The 26,269-nt window shown below is 42.1% G+C and overlaps 1 protein-coding gene and 1 long non-coding RNA gene across 2 annotated transcripts in view; one reads left to right on the top strand and one right to left on the bottom strand.

Annotated features, from left to right (window-relative positions):
• The window catches only part of LOC306836971, a 41,764-nt gene extending 22,497 nt beyond the window's left edge, over window positions 1-19,267 (top strand). The window contains exon 4 of the long non-coding RNA XR_013780837.1: window positions 19,154-19,267. This is a non-coding gene — a long non-coding RNA (uncharacterized lncRNA). The remainder of the gene's footprint in view (window positions 1-19,153) is intronic.
• gtf3c4 (general transcription factor IIIC, polypeptide 4) lies at window positions 16,172-25,791 on the bottom strand. Its single transcript, XM_079364378.1, has 5 exons — window positions 25,401-25,791; window positions 21,199-22,962; window positions 19,816-19,946; window positions 19,278-19,366; window positions 16,172-16,393 (listed from the first exon to the last, which is right to left on the bottom strand). Exons 1-5 carry the CDS (start codon window positions 25,713-25,715, stop codon window positions 16,329-16,331), a joined length of 2,364 nt encoding a protein of 787 aa, XP_079220504.1. The 5' UTR covers window positions 25,716-25,791; the 3' UTR covers window positions 16,172-16,328.
• Window positions 25,792-26,269: the final 478 nt, after the last annotated feature.

Here is a 26,269-nt window from a genome sequence, read left to right as displayed (position 1 = left end):
ATGTGTGTCGTGTCTGCCTGCATGTCGACGTGTCAGCTCTAATTCAAACTCCTCAGTTCTCCTCTCATCTGTCTGCTCCAGATGTTGCACTGGGTGTCAAAATGGATCCCGGCTCCTGAGAAGAAAAAAAAAAAAGCAGAAAGCAACACATTTCTCTGTTTGTAGAAACTGATAGATACACTTTGAAATTCAATTCAGGTATGTAGGAGGAGATGAGCCCAATTCAGAAAGTGAAAGCCTTGATGCCATTCCTGATATCATTTCGTGCTTGTTATCTGGGGTGAATCCTCTGACATGCTTTCAAAGAGAAAAAAAAATGTTTTGTATTGGTTAAATCACTGATTTGTTGGTCCGTATTCAACAATTACACTATAATTGTCCTATCTGTCCCCTATAATTGGCCCGTCTTTGTTGTCCTCAGCAGATGACTAATGACTTCTTGATGTTTTCCCAGCTTTGCAGATACCCTTCCACCAGGAGGCGCTGAAAAGAGTGGGGCCCCTGTGTGTTGATTTATTTATCTGTGTCTGGATTAAAGCCTGTACACCTGATAAAGGGGATGTCAGAGGAGCTTTGACAGCCACAGAGGCGGCAGAGTGTGTGCGATTTGGTCGCTGCGCCGGCAGAAACAAGGAGTGTCGATGGCATCTTTGAAGTCTTGACAGACGAGAGCCTCTGAGCATCCCCTTAATCTTGCCTTCCCCTCAGAAAGGCGTGCAAGCAGGCAGGTTCTGAGCGCGCTCGGCTCCCTGTTTGCCTTATTCTCTTAATGACACAAACCATTCAGCGACCACGCATGATAGCATTTCATCTGGCATAATGTGTGGTGGCTGTTTACTTCAAACGCTTCAGTGCCTCTCTGCCTTAAGCTGGCTGGAGACGGAAAGAGCCGGGACATGAACACACAAGGATTCTCCTATTGGTTTGATGGGATGCCTGTGTGTAGAGTATGCTGTTTGATTGTGCTGATTGTTTTCTTGAGCCCACCTTGAGCAAATACAAAGAATCTGCCGTGTATGATTGTCTGGAAATCAGATCATTGGAGAGAGATATGTTTTGCAACTGAAAGCTGTGCATGCTTCAAGAGATTCTCGATGCTTATAATGACCCTTGAACTGTTCCTATTACTGTTTCTTCACACAGCCGTTGTGATATTGCTTCCTCATCTCAAGACAAACCACTACAAAGACAATGTCAGGCAGGTGCAGCAAAAAGGCAGAAAAGGGCTGCCTTGCATTATTTTGCGCTCCGTCTCGAGCTTATTTCACATCAGCGCTGATTTCCTATCAGTTTTCCTATCTTTTCCAATCTTCTTCCCTTTTTTACATCAAAGATAATGACAAAGCAGAAATGTAGGCAGAGCCGGGTACAGGGGCGTTTGTCATAGAAGATCAGAGCTGCAGGGCAGAATAGGGCACTGGGGTTAATTACTCTATTACTGGGTGGCTCAGCTAGGAGCTGTTTAAACAGGCCCCGGCTAGCTGGGGATTAGGCCTCATTACTCCAGCTAAAGTCACGCCCACGACCCTTCCCCACTGCCTCTTACTGCGAGTTTGTCAGGCTTTCTGGGGAATATTCATATTGGGGGAGGCAGGGAGGATATCAGAATAAATAAGAGATTAATACCAAGCAGAGACACAAGGACAGGTGAGGGGAAGAAGAGCAAACTGGCCAAAACGACAAGGCTTAACTCCAGCTCATCGCCTGCATCCTCACCTGAGCTCAACCAGGGCTACAATTATCCCCCAAAATGCCAAAGCGTAGCAAGATTAGCATCTGAAGCTTAGGTTTCCCTCCCTCCCACCGAACCGAACCCCTAGCCATCTTCAGCCACCGCCCCCCCTCTTTCAGGTATCTGATGGCACTCAGTGATAATGATGGTTCTCTAGTTTGCACGAAGGATGGGCCATGTCAAATTAGGTCAATGTTTGTGGTCCATGAGCTTAGTGCTATGGGTCAGTTTACCATGTCTATAGGGCATGAAGTACTTTGGTTAACAGTGACAGTCACATCGATGATGAAAGGTGTCTTTATGATGTAGAGTAAGTCTAATGTCTGTTTACTGCAGAAACATTGGATGGGGTTATCATTTTAGCTACATGTAAATATCCCCGTTTCCACCAAGCGGTCCGGTTTGGTTCGCTACCCTTTTATTGCGTTTCTCTTTTCAAAAGTTGGGAACGATACCAAAATAAGGGATCCTTCTGTTGGGGTGTCAGGGCTACCTATCCAGTCCTAAAGGTTTGCTTTTGTTTACTATGTCATGTTCTTCTTCGTTGAACTTAAATTAATAGCGGGCGACATTGTATTGGGCTGCTATGATATCACACCATCTCGCGGCTATCTCCATCTGGCTAACACTCCACTTATCAAATAAGGCAGAGTTTACTGTACCAAACTGTACCGAACCAAAGGCGACTGCTTGGGGGAAACGGGGCTTATGGTTCCTTAAATCTAACTGAAAAGGTTTCGTAAGGCTGAACTTTAGTGCAATTATGATCAGAGCTTCGTCTTCATGTCAGCCTGCTAATGGCGAACATGTTAGTGGATTTCTTGCGAAGACAAACTGGTCTGGCCATCCAAGTGTATTAAGTGACGTGACGCAATATTGTGTGTTTTTTCCACCCAAGGTGAATTTGTTGACGATCCCTCCTTGCCCGCTGCTTTGTCCTACACAGATTGCTGTGGGACTTGTTCTGTATCATTACAATACCAACTTGATCACTATGATTAGCTACATCGTTATCTGCAAAATCCAGGTGTCAGACCTTAAAAACATACTCCTGATGATCTGAAGGATAAGAGATCTTTTCCCTTGGTGTACCCTCGTGTTTAAAAAAAAAAGGCCAGAATGTTCTTTGACTAAACTAAAAAGTTTAAATAGCCGTAAGGTCGGACTTAATGTTCTTTCTGCTATGAAACAAGGTACGTGTCCAGTTGTGTTTCACTCACAGTGAAACCTAACCTGCTTCTTCCTGTCGATATCGATATGCCTGGGAGGATAAAGACTTAAGGGATGTATTTCAACAAAGTTGCCAATGGATCAGATGGCTAAAGGAGTGGGTGTCTTCCAATTAGAAGAGTCAACTGTGTACTGGGAGAACTAATCCAAGGGCTTTTCAAAACAGATTTGTGAGAGCTTGAGTTGTGGCCTGCTGAACTGTACACTCAAAGTTTTGTGTCAGTGCCTCTTTGTCTTTAGTTCAACCACCTGGAACACATAAGAAGAAGAAAAACACCCTACAGACGTACACTTCTGTAGTACACGTTCACACAGCAGTCACGCAAATCTCTCCAGAGGGGACGCCAAATGCTGTCAATAAAAATCCCATTTCATATGAGTCAAAATGCTTTCTTGATTTATGGGACATGCTCGCTCGCCAAACTATGTGATTTAAGTTCAAATCCAGAACAGAGCTTCTATTATATAATTGAGGACAAGAAAATCAATAGAGGCAGCTGGATGTGGCCGTGGCAACCACGCTGCGCATCCATATTGAAAGTGTACCCTCTTCGATCTGTGTCTGGCCAAGGCTCAGCTTCACTAGCCTAATCACACAAGGAGCTGGTCGATTGGAGGACTTAGCCAGTGGCGCTCTCCAATGGCATATGTTAACATGATTCTCCCTTTTGCTGGCTGTTAAGGAAAAAAACTGCACCTGAGATCCATGGCCATTGAGAGCAAAAAAAACGGGGATTGTTTTAAACATAGCCTGAGGTGAGAGCGAGATTCTCCGCTCCAGTAACCTGAGCGAGCTGGAGGCGGGCGGCCGAGGACAAGAGGGGCAAACAGGATATTTATCCTATTGATTTTCTAAAGTTGAAACAAGAAGATTTAGGGGGGCTTGACTCTTAAAATTCCCAAGGAACCGTTCACTTCTCAGCCGCATGGCCGTGAACACACACGCACACAGACTGCATCCTGCTAGCGAGTGTGAGTGAGGTTTAGGGGCCTTGAGCTGCAAAGCTGTGCTGTGCTGTGGAATGATGTGCCCCAATGTGTGTCAGAGGAATCATTATAGCGAGTGCTACTGCTGGCGCCCGCCTATGGTGTATGAGTGTGTGTGTGTGTGTGTGTGTGTGTGTGTGTGTGTGAGTCATGTAGCAAAGTGGAGGTGTGAGAAGACAACAGATGGGAAGGGGCCTCAGTATTGCAGAGACGTGGCTTTTGTCTCTCTTGCTGAAGGGAGAAAACCTGCAAATCAACAACAAACGCACATTGAAGGAAAATGCGTGGGAATATGACTCAGCACAGAGAAAGTCTCCTGGAGATTTACAAATTCAGATGGCAGGTTCACAGTGCAAGGGCTTAAAAACTTTGCCTGTTACTATATCCAGAATGCTACTGAGTCATAAATTGTGCGTTTGGATAATGATATCGCAAATGATGGTAAATTTTGCTCTTTTTTTTTTTTTTCAAAGTGACAGGCTGGTAAATGTGCTTGGACTCAGTTTCTCTTCATCGTTATTGTTGCAGACTTTCCTGGAGGCAGTTATTTTGGGCATTCAGGGTAATAAAGAAAATCTATAGTTCAGTGTCTGCCTAAATAATGTTTAATAACTCTCAATGGCAACACATTATATCAGAGCATATAAAACCAAACAAGTCGAATTGCATTGTGATTCACTGAAGTGAATATTGTTAACAGCCAACATGGGCATCTGCTTTAGCACCTAAACAGCAAACCAGGTGGAGAGTAAACTAAAGAGCATCTGTTTGCATGACCTCATCAAATGTGATTCAATAGTTCTTTTCTTGTTCTCTTTTTTTCCCCACTAATAAAAAAATAAGGTTCAAAGTAATATAAAAAAGATTTTATAACAAGTCTTGACACATTCTGTTCCTAAACATTCTTTAAACTTTAGATGGTGTCAGAAATGTCTTTTGAAAGCCTTTCAGTGTAAGGAAGGATTTAATAATATAATCAGCATGTTTTCAATAGAATTGCATGACTTATGTGATAATTACAGTCACCAGGCAGGTCGCAGGCCTGAAATCTTGGCTGTAGTTTTCTGTCTGTGCTCTCCTGCTGATCATGTTGGACCTCTCTGGTCAATCTGCAGCTACGACTCGCCGCCCCGTTGTCCCGACTTGTGACTCCTCCGTCATGCTCACAGATGATTGCTGATCTCATACAGTAGGTGGGGAAGAGGTGCCACGGTAATTGTTCTTTGGAGTGCCCCCATTATGCCAATAAACGGCCCCTCAGTGATGAGGCTAATGGCGGGAGACCTCGTTTGCATAGCATTATCTTAATTGAGCCCGAGGCCTGGCATGAAAACAAGCCTGAGATTATGTTACTGATGGATGGTGGCAATGGTCCGGCAGCAACCATTTACCCGACAGCTATATTAATTAACAGCTATCCAGTTACATGGGCTTTAACAGGGATGAATAAGTTAACATGGTGACATTGACGACGCTGGTGACAGCACTCCTGCGCTTATGTGTGGGCTTCTAATGGAGAAGACACACTTATACAAGATGTGTGTGTGTGTGCATAGGGATGCTAAAAAAGGCTGGCATCGGATCTTATTACCCATTTCCTAAAGGAGGAAACCAAGCCAGCGATGGTACCAGCTTTTAAATAAATCACCACACAAAGCCTGTACTAATACTTTTAATCGTGAATTAATTACACACTCTTTGCAGGGAGAGAACCCATAAATGGTCCAATATGCTCAAGTCTGAAATCTTTATCACACAATATCTACGTGAAATTACAGCCGCAGAACGTGTTGGCAGGAAGACTCATTGCGGATCAACCTTCGACCAGAACCTGGACTCATACAGGCTCTCTGGTTGCATCAGGATTGAGTTTTAAATGAGCCAGGTAGCTCTTTTGTTATGTAAAGATCTGCCATGTGATCCTGCTGGATAAAAGAGGAGAGAAAAAGAAACCGTTCAGATAAGCTTCCCCTCATCAGATAATTAAGGATGCCTTTGCTCCAGTTTCCTCTCCTTAGCACAAGCGTCTGATCAACTTTCAAAAAGCTCATCCGTCAAAGTTGCTCCTTGAAGCTTTACTACAGGGTGCTCAAGGAGGATCCTTGAGGATCTGTCTGCCTTTGTTGACCTCTGCACAAAGGGGATCTTGGCCTGCCACTTGCCTTGGAGGACCCTGATACATCAGTAGAAAATCATTCATTCAGTTAGAATTAACAGCCAAAATAGACTGTATATAAGAAGTGGACGTAGACTCTGGATTCACAAGTAAAGCCAATGCCGAAGAAACCTGCGTTTCTCCTGATGGCCAGCAGGGGTGACTATACGGGATGCAAAAAGAACCTACTTCCCACTTAATTTATTACTGCACTTAACATTTACTAATGAGTTGGAGGTCTCAGTAAATTGTTTCAAGTTTTCCTCATTTAAAGGATTTTGAATATTTAGAAGATATCAAATATGTCCTAACTAAACGTCTTGGTGAGGAATGACCTTCTAGAAAAAAAGAGTGAAGTCAAACTCTATCTGCAGGGCTCGTTGTGTCCACACAGGACAAGATGCGGCTTTCTTCAGCCAATGTTTTACACGGAGGCTCAAACATGTTTCTCTGACCTGAACCCCTACCTGTCTAACGGTTAGCCCAGCCACCAAATGGGAGAAGAGAGACAGCCCTGCCCAATTAGAGACGCTGTTAGTAAGAGATAGGTATGACAGGGTTTTGTAGGAAGAGTGCAAGTTGAACCCACAGTCATTCCAAACCAATGACTATGCTTTTGGTAAAAGATATTTAGAAGAAATAAGGACCGAATCAACTTTAGTATGCATATCTGAGATTTGTAGAAACAGTCAGTAAGAACACAAAAGGGGGGGGGGGCAGTGTGCTGAAGGGACAGCTTTGTTTATGTTGGAGAGACGGCCGTTTAAGTGTGACTTCTACTGGACATCTCCTCTTCAAAGTCAGACATATTAAACCTTTAAATCATGATGTTGATTTTAATAGTTACTTTTGTCCTTTCGAGTAAAGTAGACAATGTGGCAGATTATGCTCTTGGCTGTAGCTGCCTGAGATGATAAGCTTTTAACATTAGCAATGCATGTAAACCCACTTTTCCAATTACAGACACTTATGGTTCCAAAATACAAATATATAGCGATTGACAAAATTCCTTATACTAGGCTGCAGAAGCTAAATCCCTAATCTACAGTTTTACATCAGTCATAAGTCTTGACGTTCATTGGAGCAGTTTTTTTGTAGGGTTTCAACCAATAGATATTTGGTAACTGATTTATACAGATCATCACGTCATAAGCCATTAAACAATAATGTGAAGAAATATTGACAAAAGGCCAGAATAGGTGCCATCCAAAGATCACTGTTTGATGCAAAAAAAGATGTTTTCACTGACATATAGAACAAATGTACCGTGCTCCAGCTGTTGGTGTGTGCAGGCATTTCATGGGAAGGATTTTTGCCCCTTGTTGCCTCGTTGGATGTCACTATTATGCCATGCTGCTCTGCAAATGAGCCATGTAAATGAGAAAACAGAGTAGGGAAATTGTTTTTTAACAGTATGCAGCAGAGGTCAGGGAGTCACACTTGGCTACAGGCTACAATAAGTGAAATTAATTACTGTTTGTGCTGCCACCTAATTGCAGCCTCTCAATGAACCACTTGGAGGTTTTCTTTCCCGTTACGTGCTCCCACCTCGACACCCCTTTGCTCCTTGTCAAAACTCTTCCTCCACCTGTCACAGTGTCTTAGTTTTGTGCATGCCCCCTCCTCTTTCCTCCTCTCCGTCGCCCCCTCCCTGCCTCCCCTGCTGCCAGTTTTTAACTACACTCCACTCTGGCCTCTGCTCTACTTGTTACAGCCCCAACACGAGTGCAAACAATCAAAGTCTTTGGGAACGCTAAAATATGCATGGCTATCCGTGACAGACAGATAAAGCAGGGCAATTAGCCACGTAATCCTAGAGCATCGTACGGAATAGTCCGCCTCAGCTGTCCTCCCTCCCCTCCTTCCCTTTACTCTCTTGGTCTCCATTAGTTAAATGTACTCTGTGTGTCGGCTCCCCATCAAATCAAGTAACACTTCCCCTAATTGGCTTATAAATAATACAGCAGGGCCTACATTATAATTTCATCAGTGGTAAACATTGCGGGGGCAGTTGGTAAAGAACCTATCCCTCATTAATTTCTTAATTTGGCTAGATGGAACGAAGGGGAAGTAAGGGAAAGAAAGGTTGAGAAAGAGGGAGAGAAGTGGAGATCGAATGAACTGAGGGACTCGTATCACCTCAGGCAAAGAGAAAGACTGAGAGAGTGGGGGGAAAAAAAGTACAAAACATGGAGAAAGATGCGACTGCTGGTGCTTTTGTTAAGAGATGTCAGAAATTCAATCCCGGGGTTTTGTTAGCACTCCTGTGCAATAGGTGCTGAGGGCCCCGCCGCCCCCATTTTACACACAAATACACACAAGTAAACACACAAGCTCTCTCCCCAGCCTCCTCGTCGTTGTTCTTTTTTTACACCGACTTAATGAATATTTCATAACAAGCAGCATAAATATTCATTCTAATGGTTTTGCACATAGTTATTACCAGTATTTCCTTTTTTTATATAAAAAACAAAAATACTCATTAGAATTTCTGCATAACCAGGCCCTGAAATCATTCCTCTCCCTCTCATGCAGGAGACTGCACGAGATTATCTAGAACAACTGCTCCAGCAGCATTTCAACAGGGCTGTTCGGAAAATCCTCCCAAAACACTCTGTTTGCTTTAAGGTGCTTTTATTTTCATGTGAATTAAAACATTTATCCGTGAGAGTGGGGTCTGAATATCATTTTGCATTTCAATCATCGGCTGCAATCGCACGACAAAGCGTGGAGATTCACAAAGATTCCCTGTGTGATGAAATCCTTTTTGTAAAAGGCAATAGGTCTGTAACCATCCTTCCTCCCCTTGGAAGATAAATGTCACCCAAACCTGCTATTATATTGCATAATGCACTTTTAAGGGAATTTTACATGGCCTGTGATAGATGCTGTGAAGGATGAGGTGTGAGGATGTGACACCCTCTGATCTCTGAAAGACAGATATTAAAGCAAACTCTCAAATGAGCCATTCCCACCCCCACCCCCCACTCCCACTCCTCCAGTTCTCTGCCTGCTGAAATGTGGAATATAAAAGAGCGCAGAGAGCCCTTCAGCCTTCAAGAGGAAAGTTAAGCGCTCCCCATCCTTGGTGCGATTTTGAAAATGGAGCCACCTGAAGGCAATCTGTCTGCGCTGGAACCTAACTTGTCACCGTTACAGAGAGCTGTCACTTCACGGTGCCAGCGCTGATGGAGACAGACATCCATCATCCGCCGCATTTTGCGAACACGCTACGTGATGTCTTGCAGGCCTGCTGAAGAGTATGTTTCACTTAAGATCTGCTGAAAATGCGCTCAGGCACAGCCACCGGTGCTTTATGTTCACTTTCAGCTGTCATCTTCTGGTTACAAAAAGAAAAATACAGTTTTCTGAAGCAATAAAAGAGAAACCGTCCATGAATCAAAGTCAAGGCTTCTTCACACAGCTCATCAACTGAGAAAGACTTCAATCATGGCTGAAGAAATGGCAGCAACATTTCCTCATTTAGAATTTCACTGAAATGAAAGGAGGCAAGTTTTAGTTGTGAAATTGAGGGTCAAACACCACTTAAGCAAATCCTGAAATTTGGAGATCCATTTTGGCAGGTGATCCATTCAGCAGTAAAATGTGCTCATTAGACGAGAAGTTTCCAGTATTTTCGGCTTATGCACTTTTTCCCAGTCTTACTTCTGAAACACAAAAATAAGAGGCAGTCCAAAAAACGAGTAAATGAGTAGGTAGGTGTAGCAGAAACATGCTATTTAATGCTCCGTTATCCCCTCAGAGCCTCTTCTATTTGAGTCGGCTGTTGTTGTGGGAACCGCAGATACACTTCAGACACATTCAGAGAAAAGTCACAAACACGAGAGACATGTTGATTGATGGTTACATTTTATCAACATTTGTATAGTGCCAATGATCTCAAGACACTTTACAAAGAGAAGGTAAAATACATTACTCTTAGTCATATTATCTACAAAGACCCAACAACAATCCATCATGAGCACTAAACTACATTTAGTACAGTTACAGTGGCAAAGAAAAAACCTCCTTTAAGAGGCAGAAACCTCGAGCAGAACCAGACTCAATGTGGAACAGCCATCTGTCGAACGGTGCTGTGCTTGGAAAGAGGGATAGAGACAAACAACAATGTATGAGAAATTTATAGCTCCAAAGTCAGTAATAATGGTAAAAGTAACTGTCCTATTAGCAGTAACTATGTTAATTATAGAGGTTGAAGTCGAGCAGCTCTACTTTAGTATTTATATCAGAGACTACAGTAGTGAAGTAGTTGAAGCCCTCAGATGTATGACTGAAGATGATTTAATGATAAATGTAGCCCGAACCTCAGAGCATTGTGAATGTGCTCGTTGGTAATTAAATAATAACTTTGAGCCAAAGCTCAAATCTTCCAGTGTCACTCATAGAGACTGCCTTAATGCCTGATTTTTGGTCCAGTCTTTTACAGACTGAGCTAAAATGTTAAATTCATTTTATCAGGCTGTCATGAAACGTGGATTCTTTCCTCAAAACTGCTGTAATATTTTTAAAAGACACAATTAAGGGCTTGTTTATTTTTGCAAGGTGCATCATCTATAGAAATAATACTAAATTTGAATCAACCCTGTGTAGAATATAGGGCTCTATCTTTAGATTGGGTAAAACATTTTAATGGCTTTTAACGAGTGTGACGCTCTTGATCCCTCAGTGTTTTATTTTTAATGAAGATAAAACTTCAGTCAGTGGGGATAGATTGTAACTGATGCTTTAAATAAACAACACTACAACTACAAATGGCATGACCCTGAAGCTGAGCTTCACACTTTTAGTTTTTTGCTATAGGCTATATATCCCCTATGGGCTGCAAAAAACATACTTACCTCAAGTGCATTACGTCATTGAGGTCTTTTGAATTTTTCTTTTTTCTTAAGAAGTTCCACATTTCAACCCCATGAGGTTGCTTTTTTTTAGCTTATGCAAATCTATATGGTAACTATAGTAACACTGCTAATGGTGTAAAAATGAAGAAATGGAAAAAAAAAGTCCAGATGATCAACACTGATTAGTAATTTATCATAAATGTTTGAAATAATCCATTATTCATTTCAAGTATTTAACAAGAAAAGTAAGCAACTCATGCAGTGTGGGATTTTTTTTAAATAAAATATCTTTGACTTTAACACTTTTGAAATTTTAGACTTGTGATAGATCTGATAGATCGCATTAGTAAATTGATGAATCATCATTAGTTCCAGCTCTAGTAAACATCTCATTTAAAATGAAACGGCATTTGAAAACTGCACTGATGCAAAGTACTGGAGTAAAAGCACTAAGCCACTTTGCACCTCTGAAAGTGAGGGATGTTGAGCTAAACGTTGGAAAAGGTTAAACCAAGCGTACACACAAAGCGGCCCCTCCACTTAATTGCAGCAGCAGCAGCAGCAGAGGAGCCAGGGAGCATGTTGAGAATGAGCTTAATTAATGTAGCAGTAAAAAGTGGCCCTCCCTCTCCATGTCCATTCTGCTGTTCAGTATTAGTTCCACTCCAGTGCTCCTAAAGCCACGAACAAATAGTGACTCTAATGATGGACATACTGCCTCCCCCTCCACCCTCCTCCCCTCAACCTCTCGGCTGGTCTCGGGTCACTGCCCCTCCTCTTCTGCTCCCCAGGGAGAGCAGAGCAGGGGGGTCAACCAGTTAGACAAGCATGTTCACCCCATCAGTTCAGACAGAGCACAAGACAAGCTTGCATACTGACTTCATTAGCACTGACAAGTTTGGGGGGATGCGGTTCAGATGGGAGGACTTACAGAAGAGGTACACCTCACAGGGAAGAGGAGGGAATCAGCACTTTAAATTTGAACTAGCTCCAACAAGACATACCTTCATATGTTACTCCATACCTGTGCAATAATCTCAAACAAAGTGCAATAATCGCAATAATAGCGATCATTGTTTTTTAAGCCATATTTTGTATATTTTTGCTTCTTCCATGAATTTTAAAAAATATATTTTTTACTTTTTTCCAACAGAAAAGTGTTCTATTATTTATTTTATCTTATTCTTTATATTGTTACTTTTTTGTTACCTGCTAAATTTTACTGTATATGCTGTTGGGAACCTAAATTCCCAAAGGGATCAATAAAGTTCAGTCTAAGTCTCTATACAGCTGCTGTACAGCTGCAAACATACGTTTCATAGTCTAATTATGAATATTTGAAAATGTATTTTTTGCACAAGTTTAATTACAAGTTTAAGTGGAATTTGTTTTTTTTTGTATGTTGCTTTTTTAATAAGTTTGATTACAATTTGTTTTTAGGTTAACATATGTTTATATTAAAACTGGCTGCCCATGAATTTAGATAAATCCACCACTTTCAAGAGTTTTCCTAACATGCACATCCTCAAGTAGAGCGTGACAAAATAAATGACTCCACACTGGTAACATTACTTTTAAAGTGAGAATTGAAAAGGTAGCTGTGAAATAAACAGGTGAAATAATATCAAGCCCATACATATCTTTGAAAAAAAGTAATGTTTTAATGAGGTTCGTCTAAGAAGAAACCTTAAACATGGTAAAAAAAACAACAAAAAAACAGGAACTACTCGAGACTATTTAAAAAACTGATGTTAATACCTCACAAAATCTTTTTAAAAACTTGTATTAAGCAAAATAATGAACATATTCAGCACTGCTTTAAGGTGTTTCTGCATAATCAAGGCTCACTACAACTGGAGCTGTTGGATGCTGATCGGCGCCTGACACATGCGTATTATCTCATTACTCGTATTGTCTTAAACTAATGCTGAACTTTCCTCAGAAATGTGACAGAAGGTGTAATAAAAGATCAACGGGAGGCTCATGAAGGCATCAGCTCTACAAAAACAACGCACTGATCCCAGTAGGTGAAGCAGTCACACGTCTCACTGTGTAAATTAGAATATTGTGAAGCTACAAAATGAATAGATGCTCTTGAGAGAACTCGAAGGCTCGTATCTTGTTCAAAATCTAAACAAAACAAAAGGAATATCACATGAAATTAAGGTGTGAAAAGGTGCCATGAATGTTTTATTCCATCCAGCCACTGACATAAAGGATATAAATATTGTATGCAAAGAGAAAAATCCCCTGTTTGAAGTCTTGAGAGCAAAGACAGTGGGTGAGGAAGGGAGGGGAAGCAGGTAATTACTAGTGGAGCTGCTCTTTGACGGATTATTATACTAAAGCAGGAGGAGGATCAACCAAATACAGCTAACCTCTGTAACAGTGCTGGTCTCCACCTATCAGTGACAGGAACATTACAACCTGAGGAGCCACTTCCACTTGACTAACCGAGCGCAGGCAGCGCTGATAAAAAAAAAAAAAGCTTTTAGTTACAATCCAGTTTACTTAATGTTTGAAACTTGAAATTAAACTTGCATGTTTAATTGATGAAGAGCTGAACTCAGCTCTTTTCTGAGGTTGTCTCAGAGTCCTGCTGTCTCTGGCACATTGAGGAGGATTCCCGCTGTCTTTGAACTTCTCTTGCTTTGTTTGGAAATCAGTGAGAATGCGTTCTGTAAAAAGATTATGTGGCCTTAAACAAAGAACTATGACCATATTTAGTCATCAAATATCCTTTTTTTGGCATCCTAGTTAAAGTTTCTCAAGGCTTTTGTCTCTTCATCAGGTCACTGCAAAACTGTGTTCTTCCCTACTTTGCGGCCATAATTAGACAGTACAACTGAAGAGAGAGAGAGAGGGGGGAGAGAGAGGGGGAAAACAAGCAGCAAAGGGCAAAGGTCAGATTGGAACCAACAATTGCGCCGATGAGGATTAAATCCCTCTGTGTGAGAGGCACAACATAAGCGCTCGGCTCTCCAGCACCCCGGGGCGGCTGTGGCTCAGGGGAAGAGTCGCCCCATGAATCTGCTGCCACATGTGTCCTTTTGGCATGACACATAACCCCAGGTTGCTTCTGCAGCTACTTTTGTGCATGAATGGATGGCACCTTACATACTGTACCATCCTCTGCCATCCGTGTGTGGATGTGGTGTGAATGGGTAGTTGTGACCTGTGGTGTAAAAAAAACGCTTTGACTGGTCTGTTGAAGGGGAATTGACGAGTGTTTTGACCAATCAACAGACTGCAGTGTGTCTAGCTCACCTTTCAGGGGTCGTATCGGGTCTGCTTGGCACCCAAACAGACGGGTACCAAAAAAGTAGGACTGTACGATCGGTTATTTAGGCACCATTCCCAACTGCGAAAAAAAACAAAAAAACAATAAATGCCTTCCGTACCGGAAAGCACTGCACCAATTGGTGGGAATGGGGCTGAAGTAGTGAGTATTTAGTGAAAAAGGAATGCCATGAAATCACAATTATTAGAGCGACAGCAGTCGTGCTTCCAGAGGAGCTGCACAGTGCAGTCTGCTCATCTCTGATGCTGTGTTGTCTTCGGTTCGGGCTTCTCGTATAGCGTCCAGTGTGTCCGCTGAGCTGTAGTGACTGACGTGAATGTAGCTATCTGTATGCTGCAATCACTTGATTTGTTGCCTTTAGTTTGTTTTGATGATTTTTTTTTTTTTTTTTAACAAGACAAAGCTGTGAAACTGAAGTGTCCCTCTGGGATAAATAAAGTCGTCTGGGTCTGAATGAACAATGACTTATAACTTGATATAAAAATAACCAAACTCAAGGTCCAGGATTTTGTTCATGTCAGTAATGTCAGACTGAACTTGATCTGTAATTTCTGCACTTTCCATGTTAAATCTTTATACGTCTAAACTTTTGTTCCAACAAGTTATAAATGAGCTGAATATATATTATCATTTAAAGATTATTTAGTTACTCTAGTTTTTAAATTTAACTCATCTTATCACTCCATCTCTTTTTTGTACCATCATGTGATAAATACAGACGTCCGTGTTTAATAAATATGGAGAAACTTGACTGAGTTTCAGTCACGTAAATAAAAGTCACCTCTGGGTAAAGAAATGTAAGGTATAAAATAATAAAATAAAAAGTTTCTCTTTCATGCGGTCCTGAGTGTTTGGAGCAGAGCTGCCTCCTCTCTCCTCGCCCGGGGGCAGGCTATCTTCTCCAGTGACACCACAAGGAGGGCAGACCCCTCCCCACCCCGCCTCACCTCTGCCAGGCCGAGGGATGAGAGGCAGGAGCGGTTTGGAGTAGGGGAGTCTCTTCTCCCCGCCCGGTCTCCCAGGTCCAGATCCCCTCTTTGATCACCGGCCGCCGACCTCCATGTCTCCAGAACAAGGGGCTGTGACGGAGAACATGCCGCAGAGCCTGTATCCCCTCCCATCAGCCCTTGTTCTCTCCCAAATAGGAAAAAAGGGTTAATTGTATTTAACAATATGCTCTCTAACCCCCCCCTCCGTCTCTACCACCCTCCCCTCCTTGATTAGAATTAGAATCACATCTGGCGCCATGTTCTGTCCCTCATTACTGCTGAATCTCATTACAAGCCTCTCCCGTGGGAGGGAGCGCGCCGGGTTTTTAAGCACACTTTTCGCTTTCTTCCTGCCTCTTCCTCATCTCATCTGCCTCGCCGCTCCTTCTCTTCTGCGTTTACATTAGCGGAAGTCCTCATCTGAGAGAATGACTGAGCACCAGCGCCCTCCTCCTCCTCCCACAGCTTGGAAATTGTTTTACAGTGCCAATTAAAGTAGGTATGTTGAGTTTTTTCCAGAGATGTATTATTCAGAGTGTATTATTTGTTGCGCTCAAAAAGGAAGCAAAGAAAAATCTTCACTAAAATAGGACTAGCAGAGTAAGTTCCACTTACTTGCAATAAAAACTACACCAAAGGTTTCGGAAATAAAGTCAACATAAGGAAAATGAGGGATCTTATTTATGGTGCCCTAAAGTCCTCCTGAATAATAGAAACCTCCACATTTGAACTTTGTTTCTGTGCACCCTTATGCAAACACTTTGCCTGACTGGGAAATAATTTTAGACGCGAGAAAATAAAGAAATCCGTAAAGTTTGAGTCCAAAATGTTTTACCTCACTAAAATATTTATTCAAAAAGTGCCGCCTGGAAAACCAGTCTCTGTGCACACTTTGTAGAGGAAATGAGAGTAACACCGTATAATCAAAGCTTTTTATTTGCACTGAAAAGATACCAAAATAAAGAACATCAAACCAAGACATAAAAAAATTGCTGCAGTGATTTCTGACATAATTGGACCCTGCGTCAGAGATAAATCACAGGGAGGTCCTGAGGTTCCTTTGGTTCGATCACGTCTAGATCATCGGCGAGTCGCACAGATTACAGGGCGCCTGAAGGATCTTCTTTATCCACTCTGGATCTGTGGGAAGAGAAAACAAGTCGTGTTTGTACTGAAGACCCTTTAGGACTTCAGGGTTATTTGACTGTGATGTGAATTTTACATGTTGGCCTTGTATTTAAGAGCAAGCCAAAGTCACGCGCCCATTCAAGTTAAAACAACAGTTTTACAAGTTTGGAGCTTCCCAACACTTTCAACACAGCACACTGGAGTTAATGCGACTGTTGACACAGCACACATGGACGCTGCAGCATTAATGTGCAGCACTTACACACAGACATTCAAAACATATTGGACATTTTGAGCTTAATATTAAAACCTATGTACATTCTGCGAGGATAAAGTATGTGACATTTATTTTCAGTCCATGTTAGAAACTGCTCATTTTTAATGTGAATACTTCACAGTATATTTTATTGGTCCAATCAGAATCAGAGAAGGAATTATTTGAATTGATCACTGAATGGTAAGTTAAATTCTACATGCTATCTACATGATTGTTACCAGTAAGAAAATGATTATCATTATGCCTTTTAGACTTCTGTAGGATTCCAGTAAAACTCAAACCATATCAATACCAGTTACCATGGCAACAAATATAAAAGACCTCCTATGATCTGTTTTTTTTTTTATCAACACAAATTGCAAGAAAAATGTCAGCACACTGTAAAAACATGTCAGAAGTGTAATGTTGGCAACAAACTTGTGTGATTTAGACCATGCCCTCCGTCTTTTGTTCACGGCAGCTTTGCATTACAGATGTCGCTGAAGAAGATCTGTGGTGTCTTTAGAGCTTCGGCACTTTTGGTTTAAATTAACGGGGGGATTTTTTCAACGTGTGGTATCAAAAAGTATTGACATTTTGACCACCTCAGTGTTGTGTACAAAGGTAACATTGGCTGAGCTCTGTGCAGCACTAATGTGTTTGCCAACTGACTGCTGAGAAGGACGAGCTTGTGCCGTCTTATTATGGAAACAGACGCAGCATGACCAACACTCAAGCAGGATGGAAATCGGCTGATAGCAACAACTTACCATTCTTGTTATTCATACGCAGAATTATTTTCTTAAAGTTTCATGATGAATTTTACTGAGCTCAAACCAGTATCAGGAAAGTTTACAGAAAGCAGCTGGAGTTCAGACTGTAAAAAAATGACTCAATTTTCATACATATGGATGCTTCCATTAAACACATAACACGCAGATTACGAGGTTTATTGTGGCTTCTTATTTCCCATGAAGAACATAAGATGAATAAGACACCATATGAATCAGGAAATCTTTCTATATGAGATTCAAAATGGCAGTTAGCAGAATAGTCTTCTTCAGTGATGTGGATCATTGCTCTAAAGCTCTCAAGTATTTCACATTTTAACTTAGTATTGGTGCCTCACTGTCGACTATTCTTTCATGCCTGAATGCATTTACAAAACTACACGTTTGTAATAGACACCTCAAAATCGATAAAGAGCAATGTTACGTCTTCCATCTGTAAAGGGGAAAAAAAAAAATAAAAAATCGGACAAATAATTGGCCGACCCCCGCTTCATAATCCAAATATAGAAGAAGGCAGAAGTCTGTAAGATGTTTTGAGACAGGTGCTGTGATGATGTTGATTTTGACAGATGCCAAAAGTGCACAGAGCTGTCAGTCTTTAGCTCAGATAGGCTGGAATGACGAGGAGAGCCGAGCCTCAGGCGCTCGGGCTGACTGATAAAGACCTGGGATGCACGTAGCAGCCAGATGAAGCCTGAGCTCAAACACCGAGAACAGTGTTGGGGTTTCTCTCCTCACTTAAAAGAGTGAAGGAAGGCACACTGTGCAATGAACACGTTAAGACAGTTTGTGCCTAACAATAATGGGAGGATCTGCATGCTTCTCAATATTGTAATAATGGCTTACAGACATTTGATTCCCGTGACATGCTTGATCGGATCAAGATTTCATTGTTTGTAGGTGTTACATGGACAACAGCACTCTTCACTTCATTAACCCAGATTGGATGACACTTTTTTTTCTTAAAACCAAAATTCTCTCATTTACTTTGATTGAAATGTGTTCAACCAAGCAGCTGCAGGTAATGCTCTGACTTTAAGCTCCACTTCTCAGAAAACGATTTATTTATGTTCACCATTTTAACGGGAGCCATTAGAACTGCTTGTTGTCTTTCATTCTAATCTAAATGTTTAGGATAAGATAAAACTTTATTAATCCCCCACTGGGGGAGATTGTGTTCTTTTTTTTAATTAGATAAAATACATTACATATTTTCTTAATTTGACTTGAGCTCATCCTCATTTGAGCGTTAGCTAAAATTAGCGCAGACGGGTTGATCGATCAAATCCACTCGACTGAAGGTAACAGGGTGAGAAGAAAAGACATTTACACGCACTTTAGCAAGCTAGTTTGTGCAAACTTTGGATGGATTTATATAGAATACAATGAATTATTGCTCAGTGTACTCATTATCGTGTCTTTCACTCAGACAGATAACTTCAATGATATTTAGTCTGGAAGTCAAAAGGCTGAGAAGATACTTACCATGGTGAATAAACTCGTCACTTTTACCCTCGTTACTATTAAAGAGACTGGATATTTAGTTTACATGTTGTTTAACATGTCAACAGCTTTAAGCAGGTGACCCGTGTGCGTGCGAAGTGCACATTCAGTAAACTTTGAGGCGACCAGCTCTCTAAACATTTTTAAACAGACTATTTCGACAACCATTAATGTATTCAAATGTGAGGGTTTTTTTTTTTTTTACATATTCATGACCCAAAGTGCCGAGCGCAGATCTGAGCGACAGAGGGGGATGAAGGCCGACGTTGAAGGTGACAGGAGGGGATGGCTGACGGAGAGTGAGACTGTGAAATGAAGGTGGAGAGAGATGGAAAGTGGCGCTTACCCTCAGGCTCTGGCAGTCTGGCGATGGTATCCAGCAGGAGGCAACGTCTGAACGTCAGCGTTTGGCAGGCTCGGTATGACAACACACACCTGGAGGTGAGCGAGGGGAAGGCATTAGAGAGGTGGCTGGCAGGGACAGAGATATGCACATCCACACATATATAACCACACACAGACAGACAGACAGACCGACAGACAGAAAGTAGAGTAGGAACAGCACTGAAGTACAAGTGACGGGCACAGATTTCCCTCTCAGTGCCCACAAGAGGCACTGTGCTCCAACTAGCGAGAAGGCGGGAGAAATGTTTGACAGGGGATATTTATGAGACGATGAGACTGGTGCATGTGTAAATATCAGAAGGTGGGAGGCTTGATTACAGCTCTGAGAAGATAAATAAACCAGTCAAAGAAAGCATTTGGCATTAAGATTCAATTCATGTCCCAGTAGGCTCAACTTTGGCATCTGAACTGCAGAGCACACTGAGGCTAAAGCTGATTAAAAAAAAATTGTGGAAAAAAAAAGAAGAAGATTTAAGTACCTGAGCCACATGTGACCGTTTTGACAGATCGCTTGTTTGTGGTCTGAGAAGGGCAGCACGGCCTGACACAGGCTGCAGCGCTCCGGGAACGACTGCTTGTTCATCTTCTTCTTGATGTGGCCGATCAGGACCTTAAAGGGAGGACACACACACGCAAACACACACACGCAGGCACAGATCAGACTGGAGGCTTCTACAATGCTTGCTTCACTTTCATCTTGTTTAAGTTAAAAAGCAAAAGTTTGAGAAGAACAGTCAAATGAAAGGTTTCTATAGTTAAGTATGATTCTGTGATTTGGTTGAGACAAAAAGTGAAATTAAACCATTGAAGCTAGTCTTTACAACGTTTGCTGAAAAGCAGCCACACTGGCTGTTATTGTAAAATGCTTGAACGTAGAATATGGCAGTATTGTTGTTAAGGCTGAACTCTTTGGTTTCAGAGTGATTCTGGTCCATTAGTTCTGCAGCAGGGTTAAACATTCATCTTGTTGCCTGTTGTTTAGCCTGAGGCCTCGACAATGGGAGGCAGAAAAAGCAGAGCTCAACCAATCATTGTACCTGTGGAGACGGGAACTCTTAAGAACTCAAGCTACATTATCTCGATGTTACGACCTTATTTGTCCAGGGTGAAAAACATCAGTTACAAGCTTTGACAAAACTGGTGGCAGTTTTTGTTTTAAATTCAGTAATAAAGAATCTTTAGTAAAGACACATTTCAAAACAAAAACAGGACAAACTGGAATAATCATAATAAAGCAGAACATGAATTAAGATCGACAGAGCAAAAGCCGCGTGGGAGTGGAGCCAATCTATTTAGAGCTCCGTCTACTGATTGGCTGCAGTATAGCTCCTAAACCCCGCCTCCTCCATGTTAACAAATGGGACAGCCAAACCCTGATTCTACCTATTTTAGTAGTAGTAGTGATGTAGTGATGTAGTGATGTCCGAGCTTTTATTGTCTTTGTAGACTCCTGACTTGAGGGATCTTTGACCTAAATATGTTGTTCTGTTAGCAGAAGGGGCGTGGCCTCAATTCTGCAGTTACACAAGTCAGCTGCCTTCTGCACAGCAAAATCAAGTCACCAGTGCAATGTGTCAGCTCCCCTCATGGACCAGTTTGGCTTCACTTTAACTTTAACTCAACAATAACTTCAATGATTTTTGTTTTGGACGGGCTCTAAATAAAACCCGATTAAAGTCAATGTGAAAAACACCTGGAATAACTTAATGACTTCTCCCGAATCTGATCGTTGTGTATGGTCCCTTGTGAACCGTTTTTCTAGTTTGGGCTTTAGGTTGTCGTTCATTTACAATGTGCTCTAGCTGGCCATCTTTTTGTTCACAAATAGCTCATTCAGGATGTTGAGAAGTCACAGGATTTACCTCTGAAGCTCGGTCGCTGGCGTCTTTGGAGAGATACTCCATCAGTCCACAGGTGGGTATGCTGGTGTTCTGAGTGATGATGGTGTTGAGGTACACCACCCCCAGCACCTTCTTTATGTTTTCTCTCATCAAGTGAGTCTCCACAGCATTGATCCACGCCTGAACCTCCCCCATCTGCTCCTCCAGATTCACCTCTTTCTCTTGTTTCACTTCAGCTGGCTCCCTTTCCTCTTGTGCAGCGACTTCTCCATTCTTACCATCCTCTTCCTCTGAATCCTGCTCCTCCTCGTCATCCGTGTCATCTCTCACAAGCACCTTGCTTTTTTTGAGGGAAGGTTTCCAGCGGTGGTCTGTATGAGGTTTCTGTAGTGACTGGTAAAGAATCCGCACCAAAAAGAGCTTCAATCGCCAAAAGTATAGAGAGTCTACTTCCTGGATCTTCTGATCAATTTCCTCCAGCAGTGACTCAGGTATGCGCTGGTTTTTCAAAATTTGCCACCTGACAAGATCAAGTAAATCAGCCATTTTGTACAAGCTCTGTGTGGGGGACTTTAGCAGCAGTGCTGCTGCCTTTGCTGGCGTTTTCAGCGCCACAAAGTGAACCTGGTAGGACCTGTTTGTCGGATGAAAGCCGCCAACCATTCCAGGTGTACTGACCAGTGCAATATACGCTCCGTTACGGCTAACTGTGATCCCGTGTATCCTTCTCCCCTTGAGGTCCTCAGGTTGCGACATGTCCTCCGGTTTGAAAAACAAAGTGTTCTCTGTAAAAGTTGGGGTCAGCTTTTTTACCTCCCCGTCCATGGAACACGTGTACACCGTGACGCCCTGATGACTGACTGCTAGCGAGACAATAGGGAGCGAGTGTAACCCCGCCACATGAGAGTTGTGCACGTTTAGTCCGGCCGGTGAAATCATGAGCAAACACCAGAAGAGGTAGCAGCCGCGTGACGCCACGATGAGGCTGCAGCTGGACTTTTGGATGGGATGGATCATCGGGACGCATTTGATGTTTTCCACCGCAATCTCGTCACACTCCTTCCACAGGATGACGGGGTGTCGGAGGGTGAAGTAGCCCTTCACTCCTGTGAGGCTGACCGGCACGATCTTAACAGGTCCCACCTCGCTGCCCACGATCAGGCCACTCATCCGACGATCTGCGCCCTCATACTCCCACCACGCCAAGTCGCTGGGTCTCGTCACTCCTGATTCGATGAGGTCATAAAACATCACGTCTTCCCCATTCAAGAAGGGCAACACAAACTTCCACAAAACAAGGTCCCCGTTTTCCATTAAGACAGCGAGAAGCACCATTTCAACATCTAAGCACGTGTTGTCCGGCTGGACCTGTTTCATGGTGTAAACACTCGACCACTCCATTCTGATAGGAGTCTGCATCCAGAAACGCCGCTGCAGCTCGTCAAAGTCCTGCAGGTCTGCCTCCGGAGGCTTGTCGTCTTTTTTGGCGTAACCTCGCTCCTGGAGCCTCTCACCGTACTTTTTAGAGAGATCAACTAGCGTGTTCCACTCGAGTCGTTTGTGGCTGTTATGGATGGTAAGTCTATGTTCAAGTGTTAGACATGCGAGCAGACAGCGCCCACTGGAGTCACATCCTAATGGAGACCAACTGGCATATTTGATTCCTTTGTGCACTCCGATTGATGGATTTATCACCCTGTCTGACAGGAAGTCTTGCCTTATCGTCGGGTCCGGATGGTCAGAGAACTTTTCCATTGCTTGGGCTACTTCTGCATCTGGCCCAACCTTAAAGTTAAAAACACAAGTGAGAGGGAGAGCCAATATTAATGGTCACAGTCAGGAAAAGGAGGCAAACATTGAAACGTTACATGAAAAACTATACGAAGCCTTGATGTTAGAATCATTAAGGTCAGTGCTGATAAATTCTTAGATAAAGCATCAGAGTAAACCTTTTTATTTTTTAAAAACCCTAAAACACTTGAAAGTGTTATTGTTAATATCACTATCTACTTCTTCCTGCTCCATATTTCTGCAGTTAATCATATCCACAGATGACAGCAGGAAACAGTCTTCCGAGGCTGCCACTGTGCTTAGTGGATTATAAAATTCAGCTCCAGCCAGTCTTTTACTGCCAAGTGGGTTTTTGGAGTAGAGATGAACCTTTAAACAATCATGTTTGACACGTAAGAGCAGCTGCTCAGAGACAGACCACCGCCAACTTGGTTTTTACGTGCCTTTTTTTCTTCTTCCCAAAATGAGTCCTCCATAATATCCACAAGTGCAAAACTAAATGCACACAAGGGACTCGCAGCTTAGCTGTAGCAATTAGAGACACAACTGATTATACCTCTGTTTACTCTGTTTTAACGTCGTCTTTGTCCTCTAAACTTGTGACACACTTGTTTTTCTCTTATGCTTCCTTTTATTGCACTCTGATGTTGGAGCACCCTGGCACAAGAATAATAAATGTTTATCTTACCATAGTATCATTTCACAACGTTGCCATGCTACTGAACCCAAAAAGGAAAAAAAAAAGAGAAATATTTGCAAAACATGCCAACAAGGGACGCAGAGTTCAGTCTTGTAATCATCTACACTTGTGTTATTCATGTGATTGAATGTGGGGTGTTTTCTAAATGTTCTATGGAGGCTGTTAGATATGTAGAGTATCCTTTTATAAAAAAGCTGTTTCACATTCAACAGGAGGAGAACGTTTGTAGTCATAACACAAGAAGGATTTGGACCAATTTCAGGAGATTTAAATGGAATACCTAAAGAACATTGACTTTGGAGCTAGTTAAAGTTAAAAAATACTTTTTGAACCACACGTACATGTAAACAACCTGCTGCGTTTTGAATGTAACTGGTCACATACATGTACAGCATGTGGTTCTGGAGGATTAATCGAGAGGGAGGACTGCAGAAATTCAGACCTTGTAAAACACCTAAGTAGAGAACTGTCGCCAGCTATTTTGGCACATATTTGTGTTGCTATGCAACAGCAATGACATCATTGTGCGTGTATTTGCAGGCTTGATCTGCTAACTAATGTTCTGCTATTGTTGTAGAGGTTCATTTCCTGTCTCATCAGCTCGTTCATTTCTGAGGACATGCACAACCAAACGCTCCAAACCGCCGCAGGACACACAAGGCCGATGTCGTACGTTTACATGTGCACACTCAGAGCTTTAGATGGAACTGTGGCCCAACAATTTCTACAAGTTATGAAACGACCAACAGCGAATTTGACCCTGCATGTTGGCCATTAAAACAGGAAGCTAAAGAGGAACATGTTATAGTAAATGATCTATGTTGACGTCAAAATCCAACAAAGTGCTTCATTGGGTTAGTGTTAGCTTTGAGTGCAGGATGAGTTTTCCACATTGATTGAGATTTCCACTTTCGTAAAGCTCTTTTAAAATCACATAAAAACTACTTTTTGCTCATTGTTGTACCAGATTCTGACATTAAGGTGTGAATAAGCACATTATGTGGTAGGAAAAACAACTACCGTAACTTTTGAATGAAAGGGAACTTCTCAGTAAAAACGTGTTACTTTATGAATTCTGCATTTTTAAAAGAGGATGAAGTGATTTATAAATCTCCTGTTAGTCATAAATTATTATTCAACACAGAGGATGAGCTTAAATCATGTCTGGAGGGGATCTTAAAGGTTTTCTTTCATCTGCAGACTTATTTCACTGATAGACCGTGTCTCATAACCGTTTAATATGCTCCAGCAATTAATTTATAGTTTTCAATTCATGACAGCTGGACAGTTTTCATCTAAACAAAACCATAAGCTCTCCAGTAAATAGTGATTTTACATCGCAGTTACATCATCATTTTGAGATTGCAGGTACATTTAAGAAAGCATGAAATAAAATGGAGTTGAAGCCAATTAACTGAGGAAATAAGATTTTCAAATTAATGTATTTTAGCTTTCTTTGACATCTGATCATATGAGGCGAGTTTAAGATCGTGCACTGTATGTTTCCTCTCACCATGCAGTCAGTTTTGAGAGACGGAGGAGGTGCTAAATAGCTGTGTTGTTTTGGTTTCCTAATAAATCATGTAAGAACATGTCGTCTTCGTGATTCTGTAGCTTCATCTGTTACAGTTTAATTTAAACTGTTCAAAATTAAAGTTGGTGTTTCAGTGAGTCCTTGTTTCCTCCTGTCCTCTCCTATGGTGCAAACAGACGGGCGTTCGTAGATATTTACCCGCAGTTGGTGCACATTGGTCGGGACAGGGATCGAGGTCCTGTGCAGAGCCAGCTCCTGTTTGTTGTTGTGCACGTCGCACACGAGCTCCATCACAGACAGGGAGCTGGAGGTGCAGACAGCCAGGCGGTGGTCCTGCGACCAGCACAGCGGCTGCAGCCCGCTCACCGGGGACGTCAGAGGGACGACAGGGTCCCGCTTGAGTGGTACTTCCTCCGGGCTGATGAGTAGGTCCTCCTCGGCTTCTGGCTCGGTCTTGATAACAACATTTCGTAGCAGTGAATTCGCCGAAACAGACTGACTGGCAGCCGCCATGTTTTCTGGTGGAAGTGACGTAGGGCGAGTGCTCAGCGCGCGATGAGAGGAAGGCGGGGCTTCCTCCACAATATGAGCCATAAAGCATAGAGTTGATTTATGGGCTAATTGTGAATTTTTTTAACAACATGACAGAAGACAAAACCTCAAACCATCCTAGATAAAATTCATTTAGTTGAACACTGCTGTATGACTGTATTCAGCCAATTTGAACTGGGTTATTTGTTCTGCTTTATGACATTGTTATGTCCTCTCTTAAAAATGTTCCTTCAATTCAATGCTACAGGATTTTAGCTGCTGAGAAAAGCAATGTAGGGACTTAATCTGAGCAGAAGTAAAGGAAATTAAACGTTGGGTGGATGCCATTTAACACTGCAACAATGGATTTATCATTTAATTTATGAATATCCAGTCATGAGCCAAATGTCTAGATGCCCTGGATTAAAATCGTTAAGGAAGTTAAAGAGTAGATGCTTTAAAATAAGACACCTTTAATATATTTAAAGCAAAGATTAGTTTGAGTCCTACTAGGCTATTTTCCCATGGGTCATCCT

The sequence above is a fragment of the Symphodus melops genome (genome assembly GCF_947650265.1).
Source record: "Symphodus melops genome assembly, chromosome: 16".
Lineage (NCBI taxonomy): Eukaryota > Metazoa > Chordata > Actinopteri > Labriformes > Labridae > Symphodus > Symphodus melops.
The sequence above is the reverse complement of the archived record's forward strand: the minus strand, read 5'-3'. Positions and strand labels throughout refer to the sequence as shown.